Source organism: Phoca vitulina, unplaced genomic scaffold (assembly GCF_004348235.1).
Source record: "Phoca vitulina isolate PV1807 unplaced genomic scaffold, GSC_HSeal_1.0 scaffold16, whole genome shotgun sequence".
Classification (NCBI taxonomy): domain Eukaryota; kingdom Metazoa; phylum Chordata; class Mammalia; order Carnivora; family Phocidae; genus Phoca; species Phoca vitulina.
This window is the reverse complement of record NW_022589719.1, coordinates 37,787,950-37,813,465: the sequence shown is the minus strand read 5'-3', so window position 1 is coordinate 37,813,465 and position 25,516 is coordinate 37,787,950. Positions and strand designations below refer to the sequence as shown.

Sequence of the window (25,516 nt, the reverse complement as noted above, 5' to 3'; positions counted from 1 at the left end):
TGTGGGTGTGAAGCAGAAGGCTACCGAGATATCATTTGCATGGCCACTTGAGCCAGGTCCAAAAAGCCTACTTGAGCAAAGATAACACTTCTTCTTTTTTTTTTTTTAAGATTTTATTTATTTATTTGAGAGAGAGAGAATGAGGGACAGAGAGCATGAGAGGGAGGAGGGTCAGAGGGAGAAGCAGACTCCCTGCTGAGCAGGGAGCCCGATGCGGGACTCCATCCCAGGATTCCAGGATCATGACCTGAGCCGAAGGCAGTCGCTTAACCAACTGAGCCACCCAGGCGCCCCAAAGATAACACTTCTTAAGAAACAGTTTGCCCTTGACCTGCCACCCTGGGCCATTAAAACCCACTGCACTACCTGGTGCCCCCTTCCCCTCCCCTTCCCTACCCTTCAGGGAGCCTTTGGCTGCTCCTTATCTTAGCTACTGTGACTGGCTCTGGCCTGCATGACATCAGGGCTGGTGAGGGTGCTTGGATGCTCCCTCCCAGCCTGCCTGCACCCCTCGTTCCCCAGAGCTGACTGTGCTGTGCTTGTTCTATTAAAGGTCTCCAGCCCCCACCCCTGCCTGGAACAGTGACTCCCTAAGGGCAGGAAGTGTTGTTTTAACCTACGTCTTGGCACCTTAAATGTTGCCTGGTGAGTGAGCCTGCGTGGCCCTATCCTCACCAGCTGCTCTGTCAGGGGCTTTCTAGGGCCCTATTTTTTTAGCAAGTTAGTAGTAAAAGATAAATGATGTTCTGGGAGAGTCCTGGAGAGAGGGAGGTTGCTTTGCTGGAGGAGGTGACATAAGTTCCACAAGGGGAGGTGAAGGAGGGCTGAGCATCTGGGCAGCATTTCTGGAGGAGGACATAGGTGCGCCCTGTGTCTGGGCATCTGTTCTGGGGGGGGGGGGGGGCGGCTTTCCTCCCACTGCAAATACAGTCACTAATGCAAGGGCTCGCCTGGAGAGGGCACTTGATAGTAAACTTGGTTCCTGCTTTCACAAAGTGATGGGAATTTACAGAGATGTGTTTTCATATACAGCTCACTGTGCCCTGTGTGATGAATCATTCCTTATATTTTTACTGTACTTGTCAAGGTGTGTAGCCCTTAGAAAGTCTCCCATGCTCTCTAGGCCTTCGTTTCCACACTTGGCCAAGGTGGAGTAAAACTGAATATGGTCCGATCCCCATTCCATGTCTGACATGCTTCATGCACACAAATATTCGTTGGATTAAGTCCAATTTAGCAATCTAGCATGTGGCGAAAGTTTGACTGTCATGTGTATAATGTACCTTCCATCTCTTTTACGTGTAAAGGAGAAAACTTCCTAGACCTCATCGCATATGGTAAAGGTGGATTTATCAGATTTTGTAGGTCAGTGATTTCATAGAGAAAGAAGATTAGAAGCCAATTATAGTTAAAACTTTATACTTTAAAAAATTATCCATGGCAGTAACAGTCAATTTTAGGAGTAAACTATTAGTTGATAATGATTTATTGTGGAAAGTGTTTAGCAGGTATTTTGAGTGCTTTTAGTTCCAGAACTGTGGCAAAAAGTAGGATTAAATATGGCATTGTAGACCCCTCCCTTTCTAAGAGTGGCTGCTTTTCTGTGTGGTGCTTACAGACTTGCCCTGTTTTGACCTGGGGGGGCCTGTGTGAGGGCCCAGCTTCTGTCCCAGCCACCTCCCTACTGGTTTTGGCTGCTGGCAGATTGCTTCTTTCCTTGACTCCTAAAAGCAGTGGTTCTGCCTTTGATTCTGATGTGTTGGTCTTGTCAGGGGACAGGCGTTTGCTCAGAAATCAGTTAAAGTAAGAATGCATTTGTGTTCTCCTTTTTTAGGCAAAAGTAAAGAAGCAGAAATAAAGAGAATAAACAAAGAACTGGCAAACATTAGATCAAAATTTAAAGGTAAGTGTGTTCCATCTTTTTCATGAAATGGGCTTTTGTAAATTTTATACAGCGGGGACTAGTCTTCTGATGCCATTTTAATTCTTTCCACTTCAAACCAAAGTTCTGAGCACAATTACTCTCATGGCTCTGTTAGAATTAAAATGTGTTTAAAGATTTTATTTATTTATGAGAGAGAGAGAGAGCGAGCAAGTGTGAGGGGCAGAGGGAGAGGGAGAGAGAGAATCTCAAGCAGACTCCCTGCTAAGTGTGGAGCCTGACGCAGGGCTCAGTCCCACGACCCTGATATCATGACCTGAGCCGAAATCAAGAGTCAGACGGTCAACTGACTGTGCCACCCAGGTGCCCCTAGAACTAAAACGTGTTTAAAGTCAAGCCATTGGTTGCTCTTGACTTTGACAACTCGTGTAGAATTAACCAGGTAGGGTGGCCCCTCCCTGGACCTGGCCTTTTCCCTGAGCTGGTTCAAAGTATGAATTTCAAAGAAATGCTCTGCCTGAGGTTGCTCGTTATTTGTTTCAGGTATCACAAAGTAATTAAGCACTTCCCGTAGTGAAGTGTGTTTGGCTTTGTGAATGAAGAATGTACCACATGACCTAATCCACTCAGGTAGACTGCCTCAGGTAGACCACCACTTTCCTTGACCACCCCCATTTTGAAGAACTGTCAAGTGTAGGTTTTCAGTCTTGAGCCTTTGTTTTAAGCCTTTACTTTTTCCAGGTTTGAGATCTGGTTCAAGCCTCTGCGCAGCCTGAGAGTGGCTCAAGTTGCCTGGAATCAGTGAATGGAGGAAAGGGCTAGGACTGAATCCAGGGAGCTGTAGGGATGGGTGGAGGGCAGAATTTCTAGGAATGGATGGTTTTTCAGGACTTGAGAATGGATATCCTATGTTATCAAGTGATGTAAAAACTAGTGGAATTTGGGTATTTCTCTGTTGAGCCCTAGGGAAAGTATTATGTTTTCATATTTTTAACTGGACCTAAGGATCGTTTAGAAGGTCTGTGAAACTTCTGAAATTGTATGTGAAAAGGTTTGCTTTTTCATATATATACAAACACACATATGAATATATATATGTATATATATGTTTTTTTTTTTTTTTTGTGGGCGGTCTATTACTTTCACTGCTTAGATTTTTTTTATTTATTTGTTTTTGTTATGATTTTATTTTTTAGAGCAGTTTTTGGTTCACAGCAAAATTGAGAAGACAAAGAAATTTCCCATATACCCCTGCCTCCACACATGCACAGCCTCCTCATTATTGACATCCCCATCAGGGTGGTACATTTGTTACAGTTGATGAACCTACATGGACACGTCATCTTCTTTTTTTTTAGATTTTATTTATTTATTTGACAGCGAGCAGAAGCAGGGTGAGCTGCAGAGGGAGAGGGAGAAGCAGACTCTCCACTGAGCAGGAAACCCGATCCCAGGACTCTGGGATCAGGACTTGAGCCACCCAGGTGCCCCTAGACATGTCTTTATCACTCAAAGCCCACAGTTGACATTAGGGGTCACTCTTGGTGGTGTGCATTCTGTGATTTTGGACAAATGTGTGATGATATGTATCCACTGTCATAATATCATGCAGAGTAGTTTCACTGCCCTAAAAATCTTTTGTGCTCTGCCTGTTCATCCGTTCCTTCCCCCCAAACCCTGGCCGCCACTCATTTTTTTACTGTCTCCGTAGTTTTGCCTTTTCCAGAAGGTCACAGAGTTGGAATCCTACAGGATGCAGCCTTTCAGACCGACTTCCTCCACTCAGTCAGATGCCTTTAAGGTTCCTCCCCGTCTTTCCATGGCTTCATGGCTCCTTTCTCTTCCGTCACAGATGCATAGGCCAGGGTTTGGATGGGCCACAGTGTGTTTATCCATCCACCTACTGAAGGACATCCTGGCTGCTTCCAAGTTGGGTCAGTTATGAATGTTGCGGCTAGAGCTATAAATAAAGCTGCCGTGAACATCCCGGGGTTTTGGGTGGACATAAGCTTTCAGCTCCTTTGGTAAAGACCAGGGAGCGTGACTGCTGGATCGTGTGGTGACGGTATGTGGCGTTTTGTAAGAAGCTGCCAGACTGTCGCCCAGAGTGGCTGCCCCCCGTGCGTCCCCTCCAGCCACAAAAATGAGCGTTCCTGCGGCTCCGCGTGCTCACCAGCATCTGGTGCTGCCAGTGTTCTGGATTTGGGCCGTTCCAGCAGGTGCGCAGAGGGAGCTTACTACTGGTTTAAAGATTTTATTTATTTAGAGGAGGGGGATCTTACTGTTGTTTTAATGTGCATTTCCCTGATGACATGTGATGTGGAGCATCTTTTCGTGGCTCGTTTGCCATCTGTATATCTTTTCCGGTGAGGGGTTTATAACTTTCATTGTTTCTTAAAGGGAATATCATGTGGTGGTTAAGAGTAAGGTTGCCCTGACTACTTGCAGACGCATTCCTGCTCTGATGCTTACTAGCTGTGCTACGTTGTCAAGTTACTTACTGTGGGTCTTTGCTCAGCTGCGAAGTGGGGTGTTGATGATCATCTCAGGCTGGGTTCTCTGTGAAGCAGACCCTGAGATGGGCTTGGAGGATAGAGGATTTATGAGAGAGGAGCACCAGTGAGAAGTGAAGGGAGGGAGAGGGCTAGAGGCAGGCAGAGGAGGTGCTACATGGAGAAGCTGGCCCTTAGGGAGCTTTGGGGTGAAGATTGCCTGTTAGAGGAGTCTGGCGTTGGGTGGGAATGGCTGGGCCCTTGTACCACCCCTTGCTCACCTGTGGCTCGAAGCCAAGGAAGGCAGTCCCTGGCAAAGCTAACCCTGCCAGCTAACCATGCTCTCGGCAGCTCCAGTCCTTAATTGAAGGGAGGGTCCATGTCTGCTACACTAATTATATCTATGTATGGAAATACGTATAAATTGTTTCATAGAAAATGAGTGCCTAATATGCGTTAATTGTGTTGTTATTAAAAAAGAATTCATAGCAAATAATCCTAAAATTTGTATGGAACCAGAAAAGACCCTGAATATCTAGAGGAATGTTGAAAAAGAAAAGCAAAGCTGGTGGCATCACAATTCTGGACTTCCAGCTCTATTACAAAGCTGTCATCATCAAGACAGTATGGTACTGGCACAAAAACAGACACATAGATCAATGGAACAGAATAGAGAGCCCAGAAGTGGACCCTCAACTCTATGGTCAACTAATCTTTGACAAAGCAGGAAAGAATGTCCAGTGGAGAAAAGACAGTCTCTTCAACAAATGGTGTTGGGAAAAGTGGACAGCCACATGCAGAAGAATGAAACTGGACCATTTCCTTACACCACACACAAAAATAGACTCCAAATGGATGAAAGACCTAAATGTGAGACAAGAATCCATTAAAATCCTTGGGGAGAACACAGGCAGCAACCTCTTCGACCTCGGCCACAGCAACTTCTTCCTAGAAACATCGCCAAAGGCAAAGGAAGCAAGGGCAAAAATGAACTATTGGGACTTCATCAAGATAAAAAGCTTCTGCACAGCAAAGGAAACAGTCAACAAAACCAAAAGACAGCCAACAGAATGGGAGAAGATATTTGCAAATGACATATCAGATAAAGGGCTAGTATCCAAAATCTATAAAGAACTTATCAAACTCAATACCCAAATAATACAACACAATACAACAATACTCAAATAATCCAATCAAGAAATGGGCAGAAGGCATGAAAAGATATTTCTCCAAGGAAGACATACAAATGGCTACCAGACTTATGAAAACATGCTTTGGGCATCAGGGAAATCCAAGTCAAAACCTCAATGAGATACCACCTCACACAGTCAGAAGGGCTAAAATTAACAAGTCAGGAAACGACAGATGTTGGCAAGGATGCGGAGAAAGGGGAACCCTCCTACACTGTTGGTGGGAATGCAAGCTGGTGCGGCCACTCTGGAAAACAGTATGGAGGTTCCTCAAAAAGTTGAAAATAGAGCTACCCTACGACCCAGCAATTGCACTACTGGGTATTTACCCCAAGGATACAAACGTAGTGATCCGAAGGGGTACATAGACCCCAGTGTTTATAGCAGCAATGTCCACAATAGCCAAACTATGGAAAGAGCCTAGATGTCCATCAACAGATGAATGGATAAAGAAGATGTGGTATATATATATATATATGATGGAATATTATGCAGCCATCAAAAAATTAACATCTTGCCATTTGCAACAATGTGGATGGAACTAGAGGGCATTACGCTAAGCGAAATAAGTCAATCAGAGAAAGACAAGTATCTATGATCTCACTGATATGAGGAATTTGAGAAACAAGATAGAGGATCATAGGGGAAGGGAGGAAATAATGAAACCAGATGAAACCAGAGAGGGAGACAAACCATAAGAGACTCTTTTTTTTTTTTTTTTTTTTAAGATTTTATTTATTTGCGAGAGAGAGAATGAGAGACAGAGAGCATGAGAGGGAGGAGGCTCAGAGGGAGAAGCAGACTCCCTGCTGAGCAGGGAGCCCGATGTGGGACTCGATCCCGGGGCTCCAGGATCATGACCTGAGCCAAAGGCAGTCGTTTAACCAACTGAGCCACCCAGACGCCCCCATAAGAGACTCTTAATCTCAGGAAACAAACTGAAGGTTGCTGGAGTGGTGGGGGGTGGGAGGGATGGGGTGGCTGGGTGATGGACATTGGGGGGGGGTATGTGCTATGGTGAGTGCTGTGAATTGTGTAAGACTGATGAATCACAGACCTGTACCTCTGAGACAAATAATACATTATATGTTAAAAAAAAAAAAAAAGTAGGAAGGGAAAAATGAAGGGGGGGGAATCGGAGGGGGAGACGAACCATGAGAGACTATGGATTCTGAGAAACAAACAGGGTTCTAGAGGGGAGGGGGAGGGGGGATGGGTTAGCCTGGTGATGGGTATTAAAGAGGGCACGTATTGAATGGAGCACTGGGTGTTATATGCAAACAATGAATCATGGAACACTACATCAAAAACTAATGGGGGCACCTGGGTGGCTCAGTTGTTAAGCGTCTGCCTTTGGCTCAGATCATGATCCCAGGGTGCTGGGATTGAGCCCCGCATCTGGCTCCCTGCTCCGCGGGAAGCCTGCTTCTCCCTCTCCCACTCCCCCTGCTTGTGTTCCCTCTCTCGCTGTGTCTCTCTCTGTCAAATAAATAAATAAAATCTTAAAAAACAAAACAAAACAAAACTAATGATGTAATGTATGGTGATTAACATAACATAATAAAATAAAAAAATAATAAATTAAAAAAAAAGAGTTCATAGCCCTCCGGATGGTAAATCTTCAGATTCTCTGTGTAAATGTTTTAGGGCAAACAAGACTTCTCTTGTTTCTTCTGTCTTCGTGCCTGCCTAAGCTAAGCTGTCCTGGATAGGGAAGGAGGTTCCCTCTTCTCTGTTAACCAGTTGGCATTATTGAGTATGTATCTGCCCTGACTAGTAACAGAGAAGAGAAGACCTACCCTTTGTCCTCAGAAATGTGCACCCTGGGGGACTGCTGCTTCAGTTACGGCAGATAAGATAGTGTAGGTCTGTGTCATCCGGGAGAAATAGAATGCAAGTCACTAATGCAGACATGCGTATAATTCTAAATTTTCCAGTAGCCACATTTAAAAAAAGTAAAAAGAAGCACATGAAACTAATTTTAGGGGCGCCTGGCTGGCTTAGTCACCAAGAGCATGCGACTCCTGATCTTGGGGTTGTGTTTGAGCCCCATGTTGGGTGTAGAGATTACTAAAAAAACAAAAAACAAAACTTTAAAAAACCTATTTTTATTTAATCTAGTATGCTGCAACATGTAGTGAGTAGAAAAAGATACCTCTTTCTACAAAGAGGTATCTTAACATCTTTTTCATGCAAGTCTTTGAAATCTGGTTGTACACTTAGAGCCCGCTCGGTTCAGACTAGCCACACTTCAGGTGCTCAGCAGCCGTGTGTGGCTAGAAGCTGCCATGTTGGACTGTGCAGACGTCAGCCACACCTTCCACTGAAAACCGAAAGAGACACAATATCAAAAAAAATCTTGGAAGTCTCATCGAGTGACAAGAAAAAAGGAGGAGTCCTGAGACTCCCTAGGAGGAGGTGTGTGTCCACATAAGCAAGTACAGCACTGGGCTGTTTGTGCCTCGAGAGCATCTGCTAATCCCAAAGAAGGGGCTGTGAAACATAGACATTTTGGTCTCCATGAGAGTCAAGAGGGCTGGTTACCTGTCAGTGTGATTTTGCCATCCAGGGGACATTGGCCACATCTGGAGACCATGCTCTTTGTCACAGCCGGGAGGGTGTGCACTGCTGCCATCTAGCGGGTGGAGGTCAGGGAGGCTACTAACCGTCCTACCACGCACAGGACAGATGTCAAAGTGCCGAGGGTGGGCAACCCTGGTCTAGGAGAAAGATCAAAGCCCAGAGCCCACCAGAAGTGGAGACCCTTCCACGTTACACTGAGACTTTCAAAGCAAGGCCCTAAGGGCAGGAGTGGACTGTCACAGATGTGCAGCGGGGCTTTGGACACCTGGGTGCACCACAGAAGCCCCACTTGGCTTCAGGTAAGAGAACAGCCCTCCGGATGCGGGCACTATCATTGGAGGTGCACATGATTCCTACAACTGATTTCTCACACTCAGCGTCCAGCATACAGTCACAGTGACCGTGCACATCAGGACGGCATGAGCCAGAACCAGCAGAGAATCTGAGACTAGATCACAGATCAGGTCACAGGAAAGAAGTAAGTCTACCATTTTTAAAGAAATTTTGAAATTTTGAGCAGGAGACTTGTGGTGTTAAAGGTGACATGGCAGATGGACATTCCAGAACCGAGACCTGCAGTAACCAGAATGCAGGACTCTGGGTTTCAGATAGCACACGTAATTGCAGAGAGATTAGTGCTCTGAATGATAGGTAAGAACCAAACCTGTCCTGGACACAGCACAGATGGGGGGCAGATAAAGGACACAGCAGTGGGTGAGACAGACGGGTGTGGTGAAAAAGTCTGAAAGGTGTAATTGGTGTCCCAGAGGAAAGGAGGGAGGATGTGAGAGCTTGAAGACTGCATGAAATCGTGTGTGCGGAAGGGAAGAAGGTCCGTGCTCCCCTTGACAAGGATGGAAGAGGCCCTCGGGCCTGACAGCACGCACATGGGTGAGGCATTGCCGCCTACTTCGTGGCATCTAACCATGGTTTTTTTTTTTCTTTCCTAAATCCTTTGAAATCTAATGCCTAATTCTACCTTTCTAGATTTTATATATTAGGAATTTATTTTTCTGACCTCAGTAAATTGTTAAATATTTTCAAAATTTTAATAAATTTGTGTATCCTAAAAAAAAAATGTATGAGACTTACTGAACTGCAGTGAAACGTGCGCGTAGACACGTTACCATGGGAACACAGAAGTCCAGAGACAGGCGGTCCTGGGAGTAGCCAGGCAGGGGGTGTGCTGTGCTGCCGCGTGGCAGCACACACAGTGGACTGCAGGATGGCAGCGTGCTGAACAACCAGCTGGAGACTGCCCAGCAAGACTGTCTTCTAAGAATGAAGCTGAAATGGAACTTTTTCAGACAAAAATGGAGTTTCCTATGAGTTTCCCACGAAATTCTAAAGGATGTACTTCAGGCCAGAAACAAATAATCCCAGAGGAGAGGTGAGGGGTGCGGAAGAAAAGGGAAGGAGTGGTAGATATGTAGAGAACTGTGCACGATCGTTGTGCAGGAAATGGTCTTGGGGAGTTATAAATACACGTGGAAGTAAAATACTTGACACCAAACAGACAAGAGGTGATGAAATGTTACAGTGCTAGGAACATTAGAAAGTTGCATCTATAATCCCAGACCTTGCCTTCAAGAGAGCTGGAGGCCGATGGCTTCACTGGTGAGCTCTGTCATTGGAGGAGAGGTGTGGGGCTTGGTCGTGTGACGTGGCCAGTGGGATGTAGACAGTGTCTGCACGCACTTTAAAACCTAGCTCGTTTCCACTTGCCCCTTGGGGATCTTCCCATCACCTCCGTGAGAAGAACATGCTTTGGGTGCTGCTGTGCAGAGAGAAGGAGAGGCACCCTGTGCAGGCCTTGATCCTGCTCCTGGCTGGAGGCCACCCTTGCCGAGACTCATTAGCAAGATGTCGGTGCTTGTCATGTAAGCCACTGAGTTTTGGGGTGGAATGGGGTAGTTTTTATGACATTAACCAGCACACTCTGTCTTGAAACCATTGGAAAACAGCTGCTGTGTTAGGTTTACAAGGACACGATGATTGCTTATCTCTGCTTGTCTGCAGTTTACCAGACGGTATACGCTAACTTGAATGACTGCTGGGTGTCCCCTAAGTTCTAGGGGTGCACATGTGAACAGAGAAGTTCCCATGAAGAACTTAGGTTATTGTAGGTGTAGAAAGACTTAAATAACCCACAGCTTTTTAGGGGGCAAGTGTGAAAGCCCACCGTGAGGGGTGTGGCGTATGCCGGCTCCCGACAGGAGCCCCGTGCTTTGCCCGTGCTGTCATCTTCGGTGCTTTTCTTCTTGGTGTATTTGATGGTAATGTTTTAAAAATGGGCTTTCTGAGATATTTACTCACAGTAAAATTTGCTCATCTTAAGTGTGTACTTGGAATTTGGCAGATGTGTGTATTTTTGCAGCCGTCAGCACAGACGGAACAGAACCTTTCCAGCACCACGCATGTTCTCTTGTGTCCCTTGGCTCTCGGCCACCTTCCTCAGTCCCCAGCAGCCACAGGCCTGCTTTCTGTCACTGTCGCTTTGCTGTTTCTGGAGAAGTCACGTGAAAGGAACCGGGTATGAGGTCTCTCGCGGCTGCGGTCTCCACTTGAGCGTGGTGCAGCCAGGGTGTACTCGCGAGGCCTGTGCTGGTGCCTCCGGGAGGGCTTCCCGCACGGCATGTGCACTTGCCCGGGGACAGACATTCTGCTGGTGCCCAGTGCTTGACGGTGAGGGGCGGAGCTGCGGCGAGCACTCCCCGGTGCACACGCCTCGGGCACTCACCCTGTGGGAAGCCGCCACGCCACTTCCCAGAGTGGCTGTGCGTGTTGTGCTCCTGCCTGCCGTGTGTGAGCAGTCCCGGTTCCCCCCCCAGTCTCGCCCGCACCTGGAATGCTTAATCCCGTAAGGGTTAGTTACTGTGGTGCGTGTGCGGTGGTACCTCGTTGTGGTTTTAATTTGCGTCTCCCTTTTTTTTGCCACTAAAATCAGGAAGCATCATACAGAGTAAAGAAAACGCCTCGGGTCTGCGGGGATGGGGGGAGGAGGAGTGGATTCTCTGGTGTGAGCCTTTCTAAGACAGTTTATGGAGGAGGTGGACAGATGGCATGAGGGGCGAGGGAAGTGTATCGTCAGGGTGCAGAAGCGAGGAAATTCCATGTCCATCCTTGGTATCTTATTCTTTTTACCTCTTTGAACATAAGAAGATACTTGTTGAGCACCAATCTCTGTGAGAAAAAGGGTGGAAAAGGATCACAGCTCAGAAACATCTGGAAGGACCTGGTTACTGGGACTTGGATGCATTGCCCTAGTGACAGAAGGTTGTGCCCGCACTCTGCCGGTTCTTGCTGGCATCTTCTTCGTCAGGTGAGGACATCTTTCTGGGCAAGATAGGGTCTGACTCGGGCTGGCCATGTTCAGACCTCCTAGTGGGCTAGGTGCCCTATCCCTACTTTATGTGATTGCCCACGTGACCCCGCATAGAGGCTGAGGGTTTGGAATCCTGTGTGTCCCAGGCCACGTCTGTGTTCAGCACAAGGGTCCAGTCCTTAAGGCACAAATGACAAATTCATGTCAGTCTGAGGTCTGCTGGGGTCGTGAGTAAAGCTTGCCGACATTGGGCTGGCTGCGTCTCCCCTGTCCCTAAAGAGGGCTTATCTTGGACGAATTTTGGCCATCACCACTTTTGAAAGAGACAGGATGGGTGGGCCTTGAGAAGCACGAGTGACTGAGTGGGTGTTACCAGGTTAATCGCTGCTGGGGTGTGGCAGGAGGGGCAAGTGCCAGGGAGCAGCAGGTCCACAGGCTGACCTGGCTCTGACCCTGATGGCAGGCGACTGTCAGGGGCACCTGCCTCCTTCCCTCCAGCCCCAGCACTTGAGAAGGAGGGAGCTTGTTTGTCTGTGCGCCTGGATGCGGTGGCGACTGACTTACTCTCCAGTCTTGTGTCTTATTGCTTAATACATTGTTACAGAAATACCAGGTTTTAGTCATTCTGATAAGGAGCTTGGAGCTTTTTTCACAGTTCGTGTTCTGAAATCGGCATGTGTCTTAAGAGCCATTGATACATGGTCCTCATAAGCCTCTGTTGTGCTCTCACTTTGTCTCGGGCGCTGCTCAGCCCCAGGTGTGGTGTCCTGCTTTATTTCTGTATCAGCCCCCTGAAGAGGGGGCCGTAGAGAAGTTTGGGGGCCCCAGGGGTGCAGACTGGATCCTGATCCTCAGTCAGGATGTGGTGTGTGTGGCCTGCTTTCCTGCCTCCTCTCTACTCTGATCTTCACAGCAAGGGAGGGACATGAGCCACCCCCTTTCAGGCAGGAGAAGTGTGATTTCACATTTTGAAATTACTGGAATGAAAACACAATTCTAGCCCATGCTGAAACCAACATTTTGAGGACCATCTCAGTCCAGTCTGGTCAGGAGAGTGGAACCACAGTGGGTTAGACGGACGGTCACTGTGGGGGAACTCCTGAGCTCTGCCAAGGGGGACTGCAAGGCCCAAGGAGGTAGTGTGGCCCCTTGGGGTGAAGGCGAACCCCCAGGAGAACAGATTTGGAGGCCCCCTCCTTGGAACAAGGGGCTAGCTCAACTCCCTGGAGAGCAGAGAAGGTAGCTGGTTTGGCCCGGCCAAGGCACAGGCTATCGGGAGCGCACAGGGTGGTGACTCTCCTCATGCAGGCGAGTGGCCTGGGGCTGCAGAGGGAATCTGGATGCTGGCCTGGGCACTGGAGTCATACTGAGGGGGCTGTGTGCAGGTCATGGGCAGGGTGGGGCCTAGAGGTTGTCGTGGGTCCTCACCCCAAACTGCAGGAGGGCCACTTTGGTGGCCGTGTCCCTCTGATGGCTTTCTACCGAGATAGCCATGAGGGAGAGGTATGCAGAGGGGTTCTGCCTGGGGCCATTCGTGGAAGAGCCATCGGAACTGACCAGTGTCACGAGGACACTGTGTTCCGCCAGCGAGTTCTGTACTTGGGAGAAGAACGAGGAGCCGGGCCCAGCAGTGCTCTGTGGAGGGCCGTCAGGATGCGAGGCTCCTCACACACATGGAGGGGGTTTCTGGCACACTCCGTGCTTGGGTCTGTGCTTGGGTCTGACTCGTGAGGGGGCCGTGTGAATGCACACGGAGCCAGCAAGCACACTTTGTTGACAGAAACAAGCATCTGGGCTGTGGAACAAGCAGAGCTTTTTGTTTTCGAGGCCTCTCACTGAGGCCAAAGTGCAGGTTCCTACACTCGGGCCCCTGGCGTCTCCCTCCTTCCCCGGGTCAACTGAGGCAGGGGGTGCTCTAATGTCACTCTTGAGCCTGGAGGTGACCTGGTCCCATAGTCTGCAGCCCTTGTAGCTGGCTGCTGCTGGGAAGGCTGGTGGCTTGAAACTTGCCAGAGAAAGCAGTGGAGTCACTGTGAACTCTGCAGCCCTAACCCCAGACCATGTGAAGCTCCACAGGAACCCCCGCAGCCAGACTCCAGCACGCATCCTGGAAGTGACAGTGCTTCCCGCGGCAGCCAGGCTTGGGGAAGCCTGCCAAACCTACACGGGCTCCCTATGGCAGGCCCCAAGGCTGGGGCGATCAGTGAAAGGCTTCCCCACAGGTCACTCTTGAGCAGGTGAGGAGCCCCTAGGAGCAGGTGGGGCTGTACGAGGAAGGCACCTGGGGGAGGCGTGTAGGCAGAGTGTGGGCCCTCGGGGCTGACATTTCTTTCCCAATTGCACTGAGCTGTTGGCACAAATAGGCAAGTCTCCCTGCTGGTGCCCTTCGGGGGCGCAGGTTCCCTCTGCTATCCTCTCACTCGAGATGTAGCCCCTTTGGGTGCTCTGGCTTCCGGCAGGGTGCCCTGTTGACTCCCCTCTGGGCTGGGACCCAGGTGAGTCTGCAGCTCTCTGCAGTACCTTGTGAGTCCCCCAAACCGCGTTCTGGGTATTGGCAGTCACCGTCTCTCACAGCTGCCTCAGGGCTGAGAGATGCCTGATTGTTCTTGCCTTAGTGATGGCCCTTACTCTCTTATAGGCTCAGCCTTGAAATATGTGCCTGCTGGAAGTCTCCCAGCATCACGGAGGACTGGCAGAGGGACCCAGTGTCCTGGGTCCTGCAGGAGCAGAAACCAGTCAGGCTGCTTCAGGGAAGGAGCCCCCAGGTGCTTCCGTGGCTGTCTCCACGGAGCTCAGTCTGACTGAACTGTTAGTGTTCCCTTTTCCGACACTGCTGTGTTTTCCTTTAAGATGTGCTCTGAGTAGCAGGGACCAGTCTCCAGGAGGTGAGAGGAGGCCGGGTGGTATTTCAGGCTTGATTGTCAAAGGAGGCTTCCTGAAGGCGATGGAATCCAGGCTGGTTCTTAAAGGACGACTGTGTGGGGAGGAGATGGAGATCATTGCTGTTTGCCCTGGGCTGCGTGCCCCATGCCTACATACGCTCTCCCACGCAGATGGGATGTTTCCCAACCAGGAAGTGACAGAGCTGGGCTCCCCAGGTGCAGGGAGCAGATGAGTGAGTGGGGGGTGGTGGGGAGGGAACCAGGCCTCCCCTCTTTTTATATTGTTTGGTCATTATATTATATGTCATATGTCAGTTTGTTGGTGAAAAGGAGGGAGGGTTTCTCAGAACTTCTCCAGGCGAGGTGACCAGCTGGCTGGCTGACATTGGATTGTCATCCTAGGAAATCTTGGGTGGGGGTCTTTCTTCTAGACCACCCTTTGGGGTCAGCCAGTGCTCATCCAGGGAGTACAAGTCTCCCGACCCCTCACCAGTGATGACCACTGCTGTCCTTACCTTCCCATTTCCCCTGAGTCCCATTCGGCCCACCTGTGTCCCACATGGGGCAGCAATGTCACTGGAAGACCCAGCGCAGTAAGATGACCAGTCTTTCTGGTTGTTACCTCTGTAGTCTGCTAATGGTTGACTCGAAGGAATATTGTACCCTTGTCAGGGGAGGTTAAGAACTTCTACTTAGGTGGTGCAGGGTGGTCCTTTTTAAAATAGCATTTTGTATTCTGCCGGTGATGTGTCTTGTCACAATCTCTAGTGAGGGGCTCAGTCGTGCTGTGATTAGGTTGAAGACATGGGCCCCTCTGGTCTTTTTTTTTTTAAGATTTTATTTGTTTTAGAGAGAAAGAGCGAGCATGGGCGTTGGGGGGAGCAGCAGAGGGAGAGGGACAGGCAGACTGCGCTGAGTGCAGAGCCCGACACGAGGCTCGATCCCACAACCCTGCCATCACAACCTCCTGAGTTCACGACTCGAGCCGAAACCAACAGTCAGACAGATGCTCAACCGACTGAGCCACCCAAGCGCCCTGCCCCTGTCTTCCTGTGTGTGATTTCTGTGGGTGGGGGGTGATTTGTCCTAAAACTGAAGTGAAAGGGGGATCATTTAGAGCACACTTATCTGCCTTTGTTAATAAACTTATTTAAAAGACTGACTATGGGGGGCACTGGGGGGCTCAGTCCGTGGGCGTCTGCCTTCGGCTCAGGTCATGATCCCGGGGTCCTGGGATCGAGCCCCACGTCGGGCTCCCTGCTCAGCGGGAAGCCTGGTTCTCCCTCTCCCACTCCCCCTGCTTGTGTTCCCTCTCTCACTGTCTCTCTCTCTGTGTCAAATAAATAAATAAAATCTTAAAAAAAAAAAAAAAAAAAAAGACTGACTTGCTGGTGTAAGTTGGGGCTGGCTCCTGGGCCCTGGCAGGGTGGTCTTGGGAGGGCAGAACTCTTGCTGCCAGGGATTCTGGTTTCTGTTTTTAAGGGAAGCCAAACCTTTGGATTCTGATGTGCACCACCCGGTCTAGAAACATCACTTGCACTCAGCACAGCTGTGCCACGTGTCTGGTGGGCGGTTGCCTCTCTGTGGCAGGCCAGCCCGTGCTTTCTGTTGTCTGGCTCCTGCTGATGACTTCTCTGCTCTCCCCGCCTCACCCACCTTTTCTGTAGGTGACAAGGCTCTTGATGGCTATAGTAAAAAAAAATACGTCTGCAAGTTGCTCTTCATCTTTCTCCTGGGTCATGACATTGACTTTGGGCACATGGAGGCCGTGAACCTGCTGAGCTCCAACAGATACACAGAGAAGCAGATCGTGAGTGTCGCCAAGGGGGTCGAGGGCTCAGGGCGGGGCTGGCATTGAAGACAACTGAGGTGGCCCCAGGGCCTCCCTCTCCTTCGGGAAGCAGTCCTGCTGATGGAAGGGGCTCTTTTCCTGTGCAAGGTTCTTCTGATAAGGTGGCCATTTCTTTTCTTGCTCTTTCTTTACAACTTCCCTGCAGCTGGGAATTTGCTGTGGGTCTAGCCAGACGCTGCACGAAGCCCGGGTTGGATGTGATGGGTGTCTTGGACACGCCTGTTTCCTTCCCTGCAGCGCCGGGCTAATGCACTGGCCCAGACCCCTTGCCTTGGTGGCCTCTGGTATCACTTTCTGTTTCTGACAAGGACACCACAGCTGCATGGCTTAAGAGCTGGAGCTGCAGATGGCTGTGCCCTGGCCTTGCTGTCAGCTTCTGGCGCCTTCTAGACGGTGCTAGTACCTGGGCACCTGGAGCCCTCTCAGGCTTTGTAACTTGAGCCCTGTAGCCTCTTGGGAGTAATGATACTTCTGTTTTCTGCAGTGTTGTGAAGTAACAGTTTTCTCTGTCCAAAAATTTAACTTACAGCAAGTAAAAAAAAAAAACAAAAAACCCTAGATCCCCCAGGAATTTTGTAAAGTATTGGTATTTACCCAGTAAGAATTTGGGTGTCTGCCATGGACCAAGCAGTGCACTGGGAGGCCCCGGGGACATAGTGACCAGAAGCAGACGTGGGCCCTGCTCTTTTCTAGTGAGGAGATGGCATTGTCCACCCCACAGAGAGAGAATTATAGCTGCGGCCGGTGCCCAGGGAAGGAGGTGTGTGGCGCCCTCTGGGACCCAGGGAAGACTGTGGCCAGTAGGGAAGGTCCCCTGGGGAGGGCATCCTGAGTGGGCACAGAATGAGGAGGAGTTAACTGGGGGATGAGGGCAGACCGAGCAGGTAGCACCCCGCCAGGGGCACGTGCAGGGAGTGCAGAGCTGAAGGGGGCAGCAGTATCTGGAATGGAGGTGAGGACGTGGCTGTGTGGCAGGGCCTTCCTCCCAAGACCGACAGGAAGCGACACAGGAGTTCACTGGCATGGTCAGGGATCAGATGGGTCTCAGGAAGGCCACTGTGTCCCCCTGCCTGGGGAGGGTGCCAATGGGGGGTGTCACAGGGCTGCAGTTTAGCCAGTGGTGAGGGGAAGCTGAGGGCACAGAGGCAGATGGAGAGAGGGGTAAAGCTGCAGTCCGCAGGGTTTCTGGAACTCACCGCACTTTCTTAGGGCCTTCCAGTCAGGGTTCACCCTGTTCGGGACAGCAGTGAGTCCAGCATGCTCACACATGGTACCACGGATAGGTGGGTGGGACGGGCGGCGGGGGTGGGGACCGGGGGGACATCTGGCTAAGTGCCTCTCAGGTGTGTCCCACAGGGCTGTCTCACGGTGGAGCCGGAAGCAGACACTTTGCTTCTTTCACGGAACTGGTGTTTTCATCAGAGTGGCCTGGCTCCTCCTGCAGGACACAGGCAGACCGGAGGCCTCGGGAGGCTTCTCAAAGGCTGGACGTGTGTGCATTGCTGTCCCATGTTGGCTCCAGTGGTTGTGAGCTCTCTGTCCTCTTCTCTCTCTCTGGAACCCAGGGCTACCTCTTCATCTCTGTGCTGGTGAACTCCAACAGCGAGCTGATCCGGCTCATCAACAACGCCATCAAGAATGACCTGGCCAGTCGGAACCCCACCTTCATGGGTCTGGCCCTGCATTGCATTGCAAATGTGGGCAGCCGCGAGATGGCCGAGGCCTTCGCCGGGGAGATTCCAAAAATCCTTGTAGCTGGGTATGTCTCTTGTGTGAAGTTTGCGTAAAGAATTTATCGGATGAGTTCATCTGCCTGTCTTACGTGGTGGGAGACCGGTATGTCTAGGTGCCTGGGGACGTCCACTCATACCATTGCTCCCCCAGTAACACCGGGGTTTAAAGTAGATGAAAGAAGAACCCTGCCAACCACAACCAACCAAGAAGGGCCGTGGAAGAAGGGACACAGCCGTCCTGTGGTGTGGCATAGGGCTCCTTCTTGCCCTTTCTCAGGAGCATTACCGAGGAAAAGGTCGAGCACCCAAATCCTGAGAATTTTTAGAAACCCACCTCCAGTGGCCCCTTGAATTTGGAGAGAGGCTACACAGGGCTGAGCAGGCAGCTCTGGAGGAGTTTGAAACCACGCTGGGCTGTCCAGTGCCATGGGGTGTGGCAGAGGCAGGGCCCTGCTTCGTGTTCTGGGACTCTGCTAAGTTGAGAAACTAACCCAGGGCCCACACCTTGGTGACATGTCTGGCTCAACAAGGGCGCCAGTCCCGGGCACTTTGTCAGGACCTGGGGGACCAGCTTCTCCAGGACGACCGGCAGTGAGCAGACCGAGGCCGCAGTGCTCTGGGAGCGGATGCCAGGGATGCTGCTCCACATGCTGCAGTGCATGGGGCGCCCCGCCCCAAGGGCCGGCTGTGCCTCGGGGGCAAGCCCTGGCCTAGACGAGTGATGAGAAGGGCTGTGGCCCCACAAGCTCCGGAGGAGTGTCCGGGGCGTGTGCTGCCAGAGGCAAACAGGCCAGGCTGGAGGCGAGGCCCCAGAGGACTGTGAGTGGGGAAGGCTCATAGACAGGGCGCCAGGAGCACGTCGTGCCCTGGAAGGGGCTGCAGAGCTGAGGAACCAAGTGGGGGGCCGAGATGATGCCATTCCATGTGTGCCGATGGGGGCTGCAGGGCACAGTGGGCACCCTGAGAACAAAGTCACCAAGCTGGAAGAGGCTTCGGGTCCGTCCGGAAGATGGCTGGGGAGGGTGTGGGCTCAGGGCCTGATGGTGCTCTCTTTTCCTCCTCCGTTAGGGCTACTGCAGGTCTGGCAAGGCCTTCCCTGGTCCTCTTTGCTCTCTCTGGCCGCTGCCTGGCCCCTTCCCCGTTCCTGGCACACACCAGTGAACACGTCTGTGTACTGCCTGCCCTGGGCCCGAGACAGAGCGGGAACAAAGTGGGCAGCGGTCTCCCTGGCCTCCTCAGGGATGCTGGACGTTGGTCTCCCCTCTCCTTGAATGTTCTTCCCATGTGGGCATCGGAGGCCTGTGGGAACAGCGGGGTGGGAAGGCTCCCCCGGGCTAGTTGGGATGCGCCGTTGCAAGCATGGAAACACACTGGCTAGTTGAAGCCCTCGCGGTTGTGCCAGGAGGCCTGCAGGGTGTGCTGCCAGAGAGAGGGGCACGCTATCTGTTGCTCCCCAGGGGTATTAGCATCCAACAGAATTTTTTACTAAGGTAATTTCTCTTTGGAGCGGCTTGGGGATTTCTCGTGTTGGGTGGACTCATTTAGGAATACGAAAGCTACCAGGGAGGTAGATGGGAAAGCTAGTCCCCAAACTCTTCTCTTCCCCTCTGCGTGGAACAAGAGCCCCTGCTGTTCTAACCAGTGCTTTAAGAACGCCGACTTGTTCTTTTTCAGACGACCTGCACCGGTCTACTCCTTGGTGGGCCTGTTGCTTTCTTGGTTGCTCCGCAGAGTTCAGCTGGGGTTGAGGGAGGAGGGATAAACAGAGCATTGGGAATATTGTCTACCCTCAAGCCTGAACAGGAAACTCTCCAAATGCCCCTCTCCTGGGGTGTCTGCAGTTGTTCTGACCTAGCTTCTCAGTGTTCACTGCGTTCCTGGGGCGCTGGGCTCCACAGTGCAGGAGCCCTGCTTTTCCTAATCAGCCACGCTTTAGGGGCGGGAGGGAATCACCAGGGGAGTTTGTGGTAGTGCAAGGCTCTGACACTGTCTGTTTTGACTGTGGTTATTAAGTGAATTGTAAGAAAAAAAAATCACTGTAATCCAAACAGAGAGGAACATTGGTTGACTATGCTCCATCTTGCATAGCCAAGGTCATATTCAGCAGTTGGGAAAAACACCAGAACTGGCACTTCTGGAGGTGAGAGGCTTCCCAGCAGGACTCTGTGCTGTCGATTGTCTTTGAGGTGGAGTCTGAAGCAAGTCTTTAGAGCAGCCAGCCATCAGTGTCCAGACATGGTCCACACCAAGACCTCTCACAGGAGGTGGGCATGCCACCTGGTCTCCAGGTTACTCTGGGGTATTCTCTGTGAGGCCCGGGGCCATGCTCAGCTTGTTGGGGCCACGTGGGGTGCCGGCTGAGTTCTTGCGTGACCACCAATGTCTGTCTTTCAGAGACACCATGGACAGTGTGAAGCAGAGCGCCGCCCTGTGTTTGCTGCGTTTGTACAGAACGTCTCCTGATCTTGTCCCCATGGGTGACTGGACGTCCCGAGTGGTGCACCTTCTCAACGACCAGCATTTGGTAAATGCCTTTGGATTAGCGTCCCCCCTCGCCACACCAAGTAACCGTTTTCTGAAATCGCCATTGTGAAAGCAGCTCAGTGTGGCTTCTTATGAGGCTGTGGGGAGACTTCCACAGCTCAGCCCATTGAGCGTGTGAGCACTTGGGGGCCTCTGTGGCTGGGGGAGGAGCTCCCCCCTTCCTGGGGACGGGACAACACAGACGTGGCCTCTGGCCCACTGCAGAACTCGTCATTGGAAGGGCCTTCTGCATGCTGCGCAGATAAACAAAACAGAGACCAGTGTCTTCTGGAAATACCCTGTCCAGGGAGGGCACGCCACGAGGTATGCTTGTCTGCCTGGGGTGTTGAGGAGGGCATCCTGTGACCCTGACCTAAGCTCCAGCGTGGCCACTGCACAGGCCAGGCCTGACTGTCCTCCCTGTGTCCTAGAAAAGGACAGGAGGTGTAGGGCGACTTGGTGGTTGTGGTTAGACCTGGGACACAGGTGCTGTCCGCACTGGAAGGGGCACGCAGGGACGTGACACCAGGAGGTGGGGTCAAGTAGGAGCAGATGCTGGGCACGGTGGCTTTGGGTTGCGTGAATTCTATTGTATAAATGAGAGAATTGAGATTCAACACAGATTTTTCCTGCTCAGTAGATCTAGGTATGAGTATGTTAGCTGGTTACTGTGTTTTTTCCCAGAGAGGAATCTACCTTAAAAATTAAATTAAAAATAGGGGTGCCTTCAGCCAGTTGAGCGTCCAACTCTTGATTTTGGCTCAGGTTATGATCTCAGGGTTGTGGGGTTGAGCCCTGAAGCGGGCTTCGTGTTCAGTGGGGAGCCTGCTTGAGATTCTCTCCCTCTGTCCCTCATTCCTTCTCCCTCTCCAAAAAAACAATTAATTAAAAATAAATGATTGTGGCATGCAGATTCAGAGGAGAGAGCTGGTGGCTGTGTCGGCACGCTTGCTGTGCCGTGGCAGCCCCTGGTCTGTTCCCACGTTGTCGTGGCCCACGCTTCCTGGGATGTTTGTGTCCAAGTGGGGCAGCCCTTCCTCAGAGTGGAGCCCGGTCTGTGCAGCCATGTTGTAGGGAGAGGGGGACGCATCTGGGCGGCGGTGTTGGGAGTGCACGCCGCGTCACTCTGGTCCCGCTCAGTGCAACCCAGACTCCACCGGTGGAATCAGGAAGCCATGCAGGAGGGTGTGAGGCTTGAGGCCACGAGTTGCCCACCAGGCAGACCCTGGGAGGCAGGGGGGCTCTTTTCAGTTTTACGCCTATGGAAACCGGGGCTCAGAGGGACTCAGTGGCTTCTCGCAGACCCAGACTTGGGCCAGGAGGTGCTGAAGGCTCAGAGCTGGGGCAGCCAAGGGGGCCCGAGCTGCATGGCTGACAGGTGTTCACAGTCAGCACTTCTCAGAGTGGTAGCGCGAGGGCGCCTCTCCTCTGACCCCGAAGGCGTTCTGTGGGCCGGGGTGTGGTTCGCTTTTACAGTTGGATGTGCACGACGGTGCCTTGCCAGCCGCACTGCTGGCACCTGCTTGGCTGCAGAGGCCGCCGCAGCAGCTCGGAGGGCAGGAGGAGGAGGGGCTGGCCCAGGTGGACCGCAGGAAGGCCAGGCCCGTCACCCTGTCTTTTTCCATCTCTCCTCTTCTCGGTGCGTGTTCTCTGTTCTCTGGGCGGCTGTCCTTTATACGGCCTGAGATTTGGCTTTCTTTGTCTCAGGGTTAGGAATGCCCAGGAGGAGTGTCAGCTGGCCATGAAGAGCAAGCAAGCCCCTGTTTGCACTGTGTTCTGAGAGCAGGGGAAGAGCCTGGGGGTCTGCGTGGGGCAGGGCAGTAAGCTGTGGCCAGAGGGACAGCACCGGGGCCATTTGGGCTCTCCCGTGGTTTTCTCACACTGCCCTTCTACGAAGACTCCTGCAGGGATGCAGAGGATGGGAGAAGCTGTGCTCAGGAGCCAGCGAGAGTCCCAGCCAACTCTCGTCAGAATATGGAGGCTTGTTCTATCCTCCCGGTGGGCCAGGACGAGCCCCAAACGCTTAGGAGCCGTGCTGAATGACTCTACCCAGGTGGAATTTGCGTGTTTATAAATACTGAGTGTGTTAGAGCTCTCTTGGGAGGGAAACAAGTTGGTACTTGTTTTGTTCACCGAGAAGTGGACATCGAGGCCAGTTAGATCCGTTTCTTGAAGGCAGCTTTCAGGTTGTCATTAGAAAGCTGAAGGAGGGGGCGCCTGGGTGGCTCAGTTGGTTAAGCGACTGCCTTCGGCTCAGGTCATGATCCTGGAGTCCCTGGATCGAGTCCCGCATCGGGCTCCCTGCTCAGCAGGGAGTCTGCTTCTCCCTCTGACCCTCCCCCCTCTCATGTGCTTGCTCTCTCTCAAATAAATAAATAAAATCTTTAAAAAAAAAAAAAAAAAAAAAGAAAGCTGAAGGAGCCGCTTAGTTGTGGCTGGGAGCTCACTCTCATCGCACCTTTGCAGCTGCAGAAACTGTCACCCCTCTCTCATCTGCTCAGGAGCGAAGTGGAGGAGGACCAGAGGGGTTAAACAATGATCCAAGTCGCTTCCTGACTTTTGTTTGCATCTTCATTGTCAATAAATATCGTTCCTTTGTTTTATCTATTCCATATTTATGAGAGAACTTTACTTAAGCAGTATCTTCCTTCAAGAGACAGGAATTGGTGGGAGTGACTCCTAGTTGTCCTGGGACAACAGCAAAGATGTCCCCATGCTGCGTGGGGGATCCCTGTGCACTGAGGCCAGGCGCTGCATGGGGGTGCTCTGCAGGGAAGGGGTGTCACCAGGGCCTGGGGTGCTTTAGGGACCAGCATGGCAGAGATAGAGCTTGGACCTTTTTTCAAGAAGGGAAAGAATGGGCTCTTTCAGTTGCTGTTTTCCACGGTCCCATTTTTGGATTGTAAAGATTCAAATGAGTCCAAAGGTAATGTCTCCCTCCCCGGTCCATACAGAATGTTTTTTTTTTTTTTAAAGATTTTATTTTTAAGTAATGTATATACCCAACATGGGGCGCAAACTCACAACTCTGAGATCAAGAGTTGTGTGCTTTACTGGCTGAGCCAGCTGGGTGCCCCTACACGGAGTGATTTAAATTAGGGGCTGCAGGGACTGCAGCTGACCCCAGAGCCAGACAGGGGGCCAGACCCAGAGGAAGGCAGTAGGGCAGGTAGGGACTCTGCCAGAGCTGCTGCTGTCCAGCGCAGGCCTCCATGGAGGCATGATCTGGGGTGCCAGCATTGGTTCTCAGAGAGAAGGTTCTCAGAGAGAAGTTCCAAAGAGAAAATGACAGATGTGTGCTGTCTCAACTTTTAAAGACACTATGGGCCAGTCACAGTAGTTGTGAATCTGGCCCAGGGGCTCCAGGTTGTTGCTCTCGGTTGAGAATTTTATCTGGGAAATGAGTTTACAGTGAGAAGTCAGCATCAGGCATGTTGGCTGTAGTCACAGCGTGTATTGTGTGTTTGCTTCAGGGTGTGGTGACCGCCGCCACCAGCCTCATCACCACCTTGGCACAGAAGAACCCTGAGGAGTTCAAGACCTCCGTCTCCCTGGCTGTTTCCAGGTTAAGCAGGGTAAGTCTGTTGGTGGGGAACGGGTCTCAGGGTGCGTTTTCGTCTTAGTTATTTTATTTAATTAATATATTAGCTAACTGTTTAGAATGCAAGATATTTGGCTCAGTTTGTAAATTCAGGAGTGAGAACTTGTCTTGGTTAGGAGTTCGCTGGGTTTTCTTTCAACGTTTTTGCCCGTTGAAAAACGTCCTGTCTGTGTGGGAAAGTGCCCAGAGTAAAGCAGCCCAGCCCAGGTCGTGTCGCCTAAGAGCTGCTCAGCTACTGCACCAGGTCGGGAACGGGGGTGCTGGCGGGGCCCCCCACCGCAGGGAGCCCTGTTCTCATTTGGGTGGCCTCACTCTTCACTTTCCTTTGCTGCTTGAGCACGTGTCCTAGCGGACGGCTAGCTCTGACTGCGTCCTGCGTCGTGCACGGGCACCCTGCGGACGGCGTGTGTTCTGTGTTTGACTGGTAGAGCTCGACGTTGCGGAGGTGGCGGATTTGTTTTGTGTGCCTTTCCTTCGTGTTTGACGCTGTGTAGAGCTTATATGAATACACTACAACATACTTCCCCCTAGTCTTGTCCGACGCTGAGGCGGTGAACAGCTCAGCTGTCTGTTGGCTTGTGCGTGGGTGTGCGTGTGCGCGCGCATGGCTGGGGGGCCTGTCCCTGGAGGCGGCGTCACTGGGTCGTGGGGTGGCAGCGGTTCACCTTGAGGGGACAGTGCAGAGCCGCTTCCAGGCAGCTGAGCCGACTGACCTTCCCTCCAGCACGTGCAGTCCCTGCTGCTCTGCATCTTGGCCTTTTATTTTTTATTGTTTTTAAAGATTTTATTTATTTACTTGACAGAGAGAGACACAGCGAGAGGGAACACAAGCAGGGGGAGTGGGGGAGGGAGAAGCAGGCTTCCCGCTGAACAGGGAGCCCAATGCGGGGCTTGATCCCAGGACTCTGGGATCATGACCTGAGCCGAAGGCAGACGCTTAACGACTGAGCCACCCAGGCGCCCCGCATCCTGGCCTTTTAGATGTTAACAATTCTGGGGGCATGGTAGTGTCTCATTGTGATTTAAATCTGCATTTTCTTATCATCCAGGTTGAGCAGCTTTGCATGTTTGTGGCTTTTTTGAATGTCTTTTGTGAAGTGCCTGTTAAGTCTTTTGCTTGTTTTTCTACGGTTACCTTTTTGTTGTTTTGTAGAAGAAATTTCTTTATTTTAGATATGAGCATTTTGTTGGTTATGGTATGTTGAACCAAACTGCCCACATTTAACCATTATTGGTCTTCAAAAATGGCGTCTTTGTATGCTTCAGTCTGCTCTGTGTTTAAAAAAATCTTGTCCTCCTCTGTAACTTGCCATTTCACTCTCTTTGTGAAGTCTTCTGTGATCACAAATTCCCCATTTTAGTGCCCTAAACCTTTCCTTTATGGCTAGAGCTTTTTGTGCTGTGTGTGTGGAGTCTTTCCCTATTCTGTGGTTTCACATTTAGGTTGACAAGC

The 25,516-nt window shown here is 51.2% G+C and overlaps 1 protein-coding gene and 1 non-coding gene across 3 annotated transcripts in view; both read left to right on the top strand.

Moving 5' to 3' along the window:
• The window catches only part of AP2A2 (adaptor related protein complex 2 subunit alpha 2), an 87,130-nt gene that overhangs the window by 36,371 nt on the left and 25,243 nt on the right, over positions 1-25,516 (top strand). For both annotated transcript variants that reach the window (XM_032414612.1, XM_032414610.1), the window contains exons 2-6: positions 1,835-1,903; positions 16,022-16,164; positions 17,772-17,965; positions 20,334-20,463; positions 23,936-24,037. In XM_032414612.1, the coding sequence (XP_032270503.1) occupies positions 1,835-1,903; positions 16,022-16,164; positions 17,772-17,965; positions 20,334-20,463; positions 23,936-24,037 (638 nt within the window). The remainder of the gene's footprint in view (positions 1-1,834; positions 1,904-16,021; positions 16,165-17,771; positions 17,966-20,333; positions 20,464-23,935; positions 24,038-25,516) is intronic.
• Positions 8,959-9,083, top strand: LOC116638995. The gene has a single exon (XR_004300760.1). It is a non-coding gene; the product is annotated as a U6atac minor spliceosomal RNA (small nuclear RNA).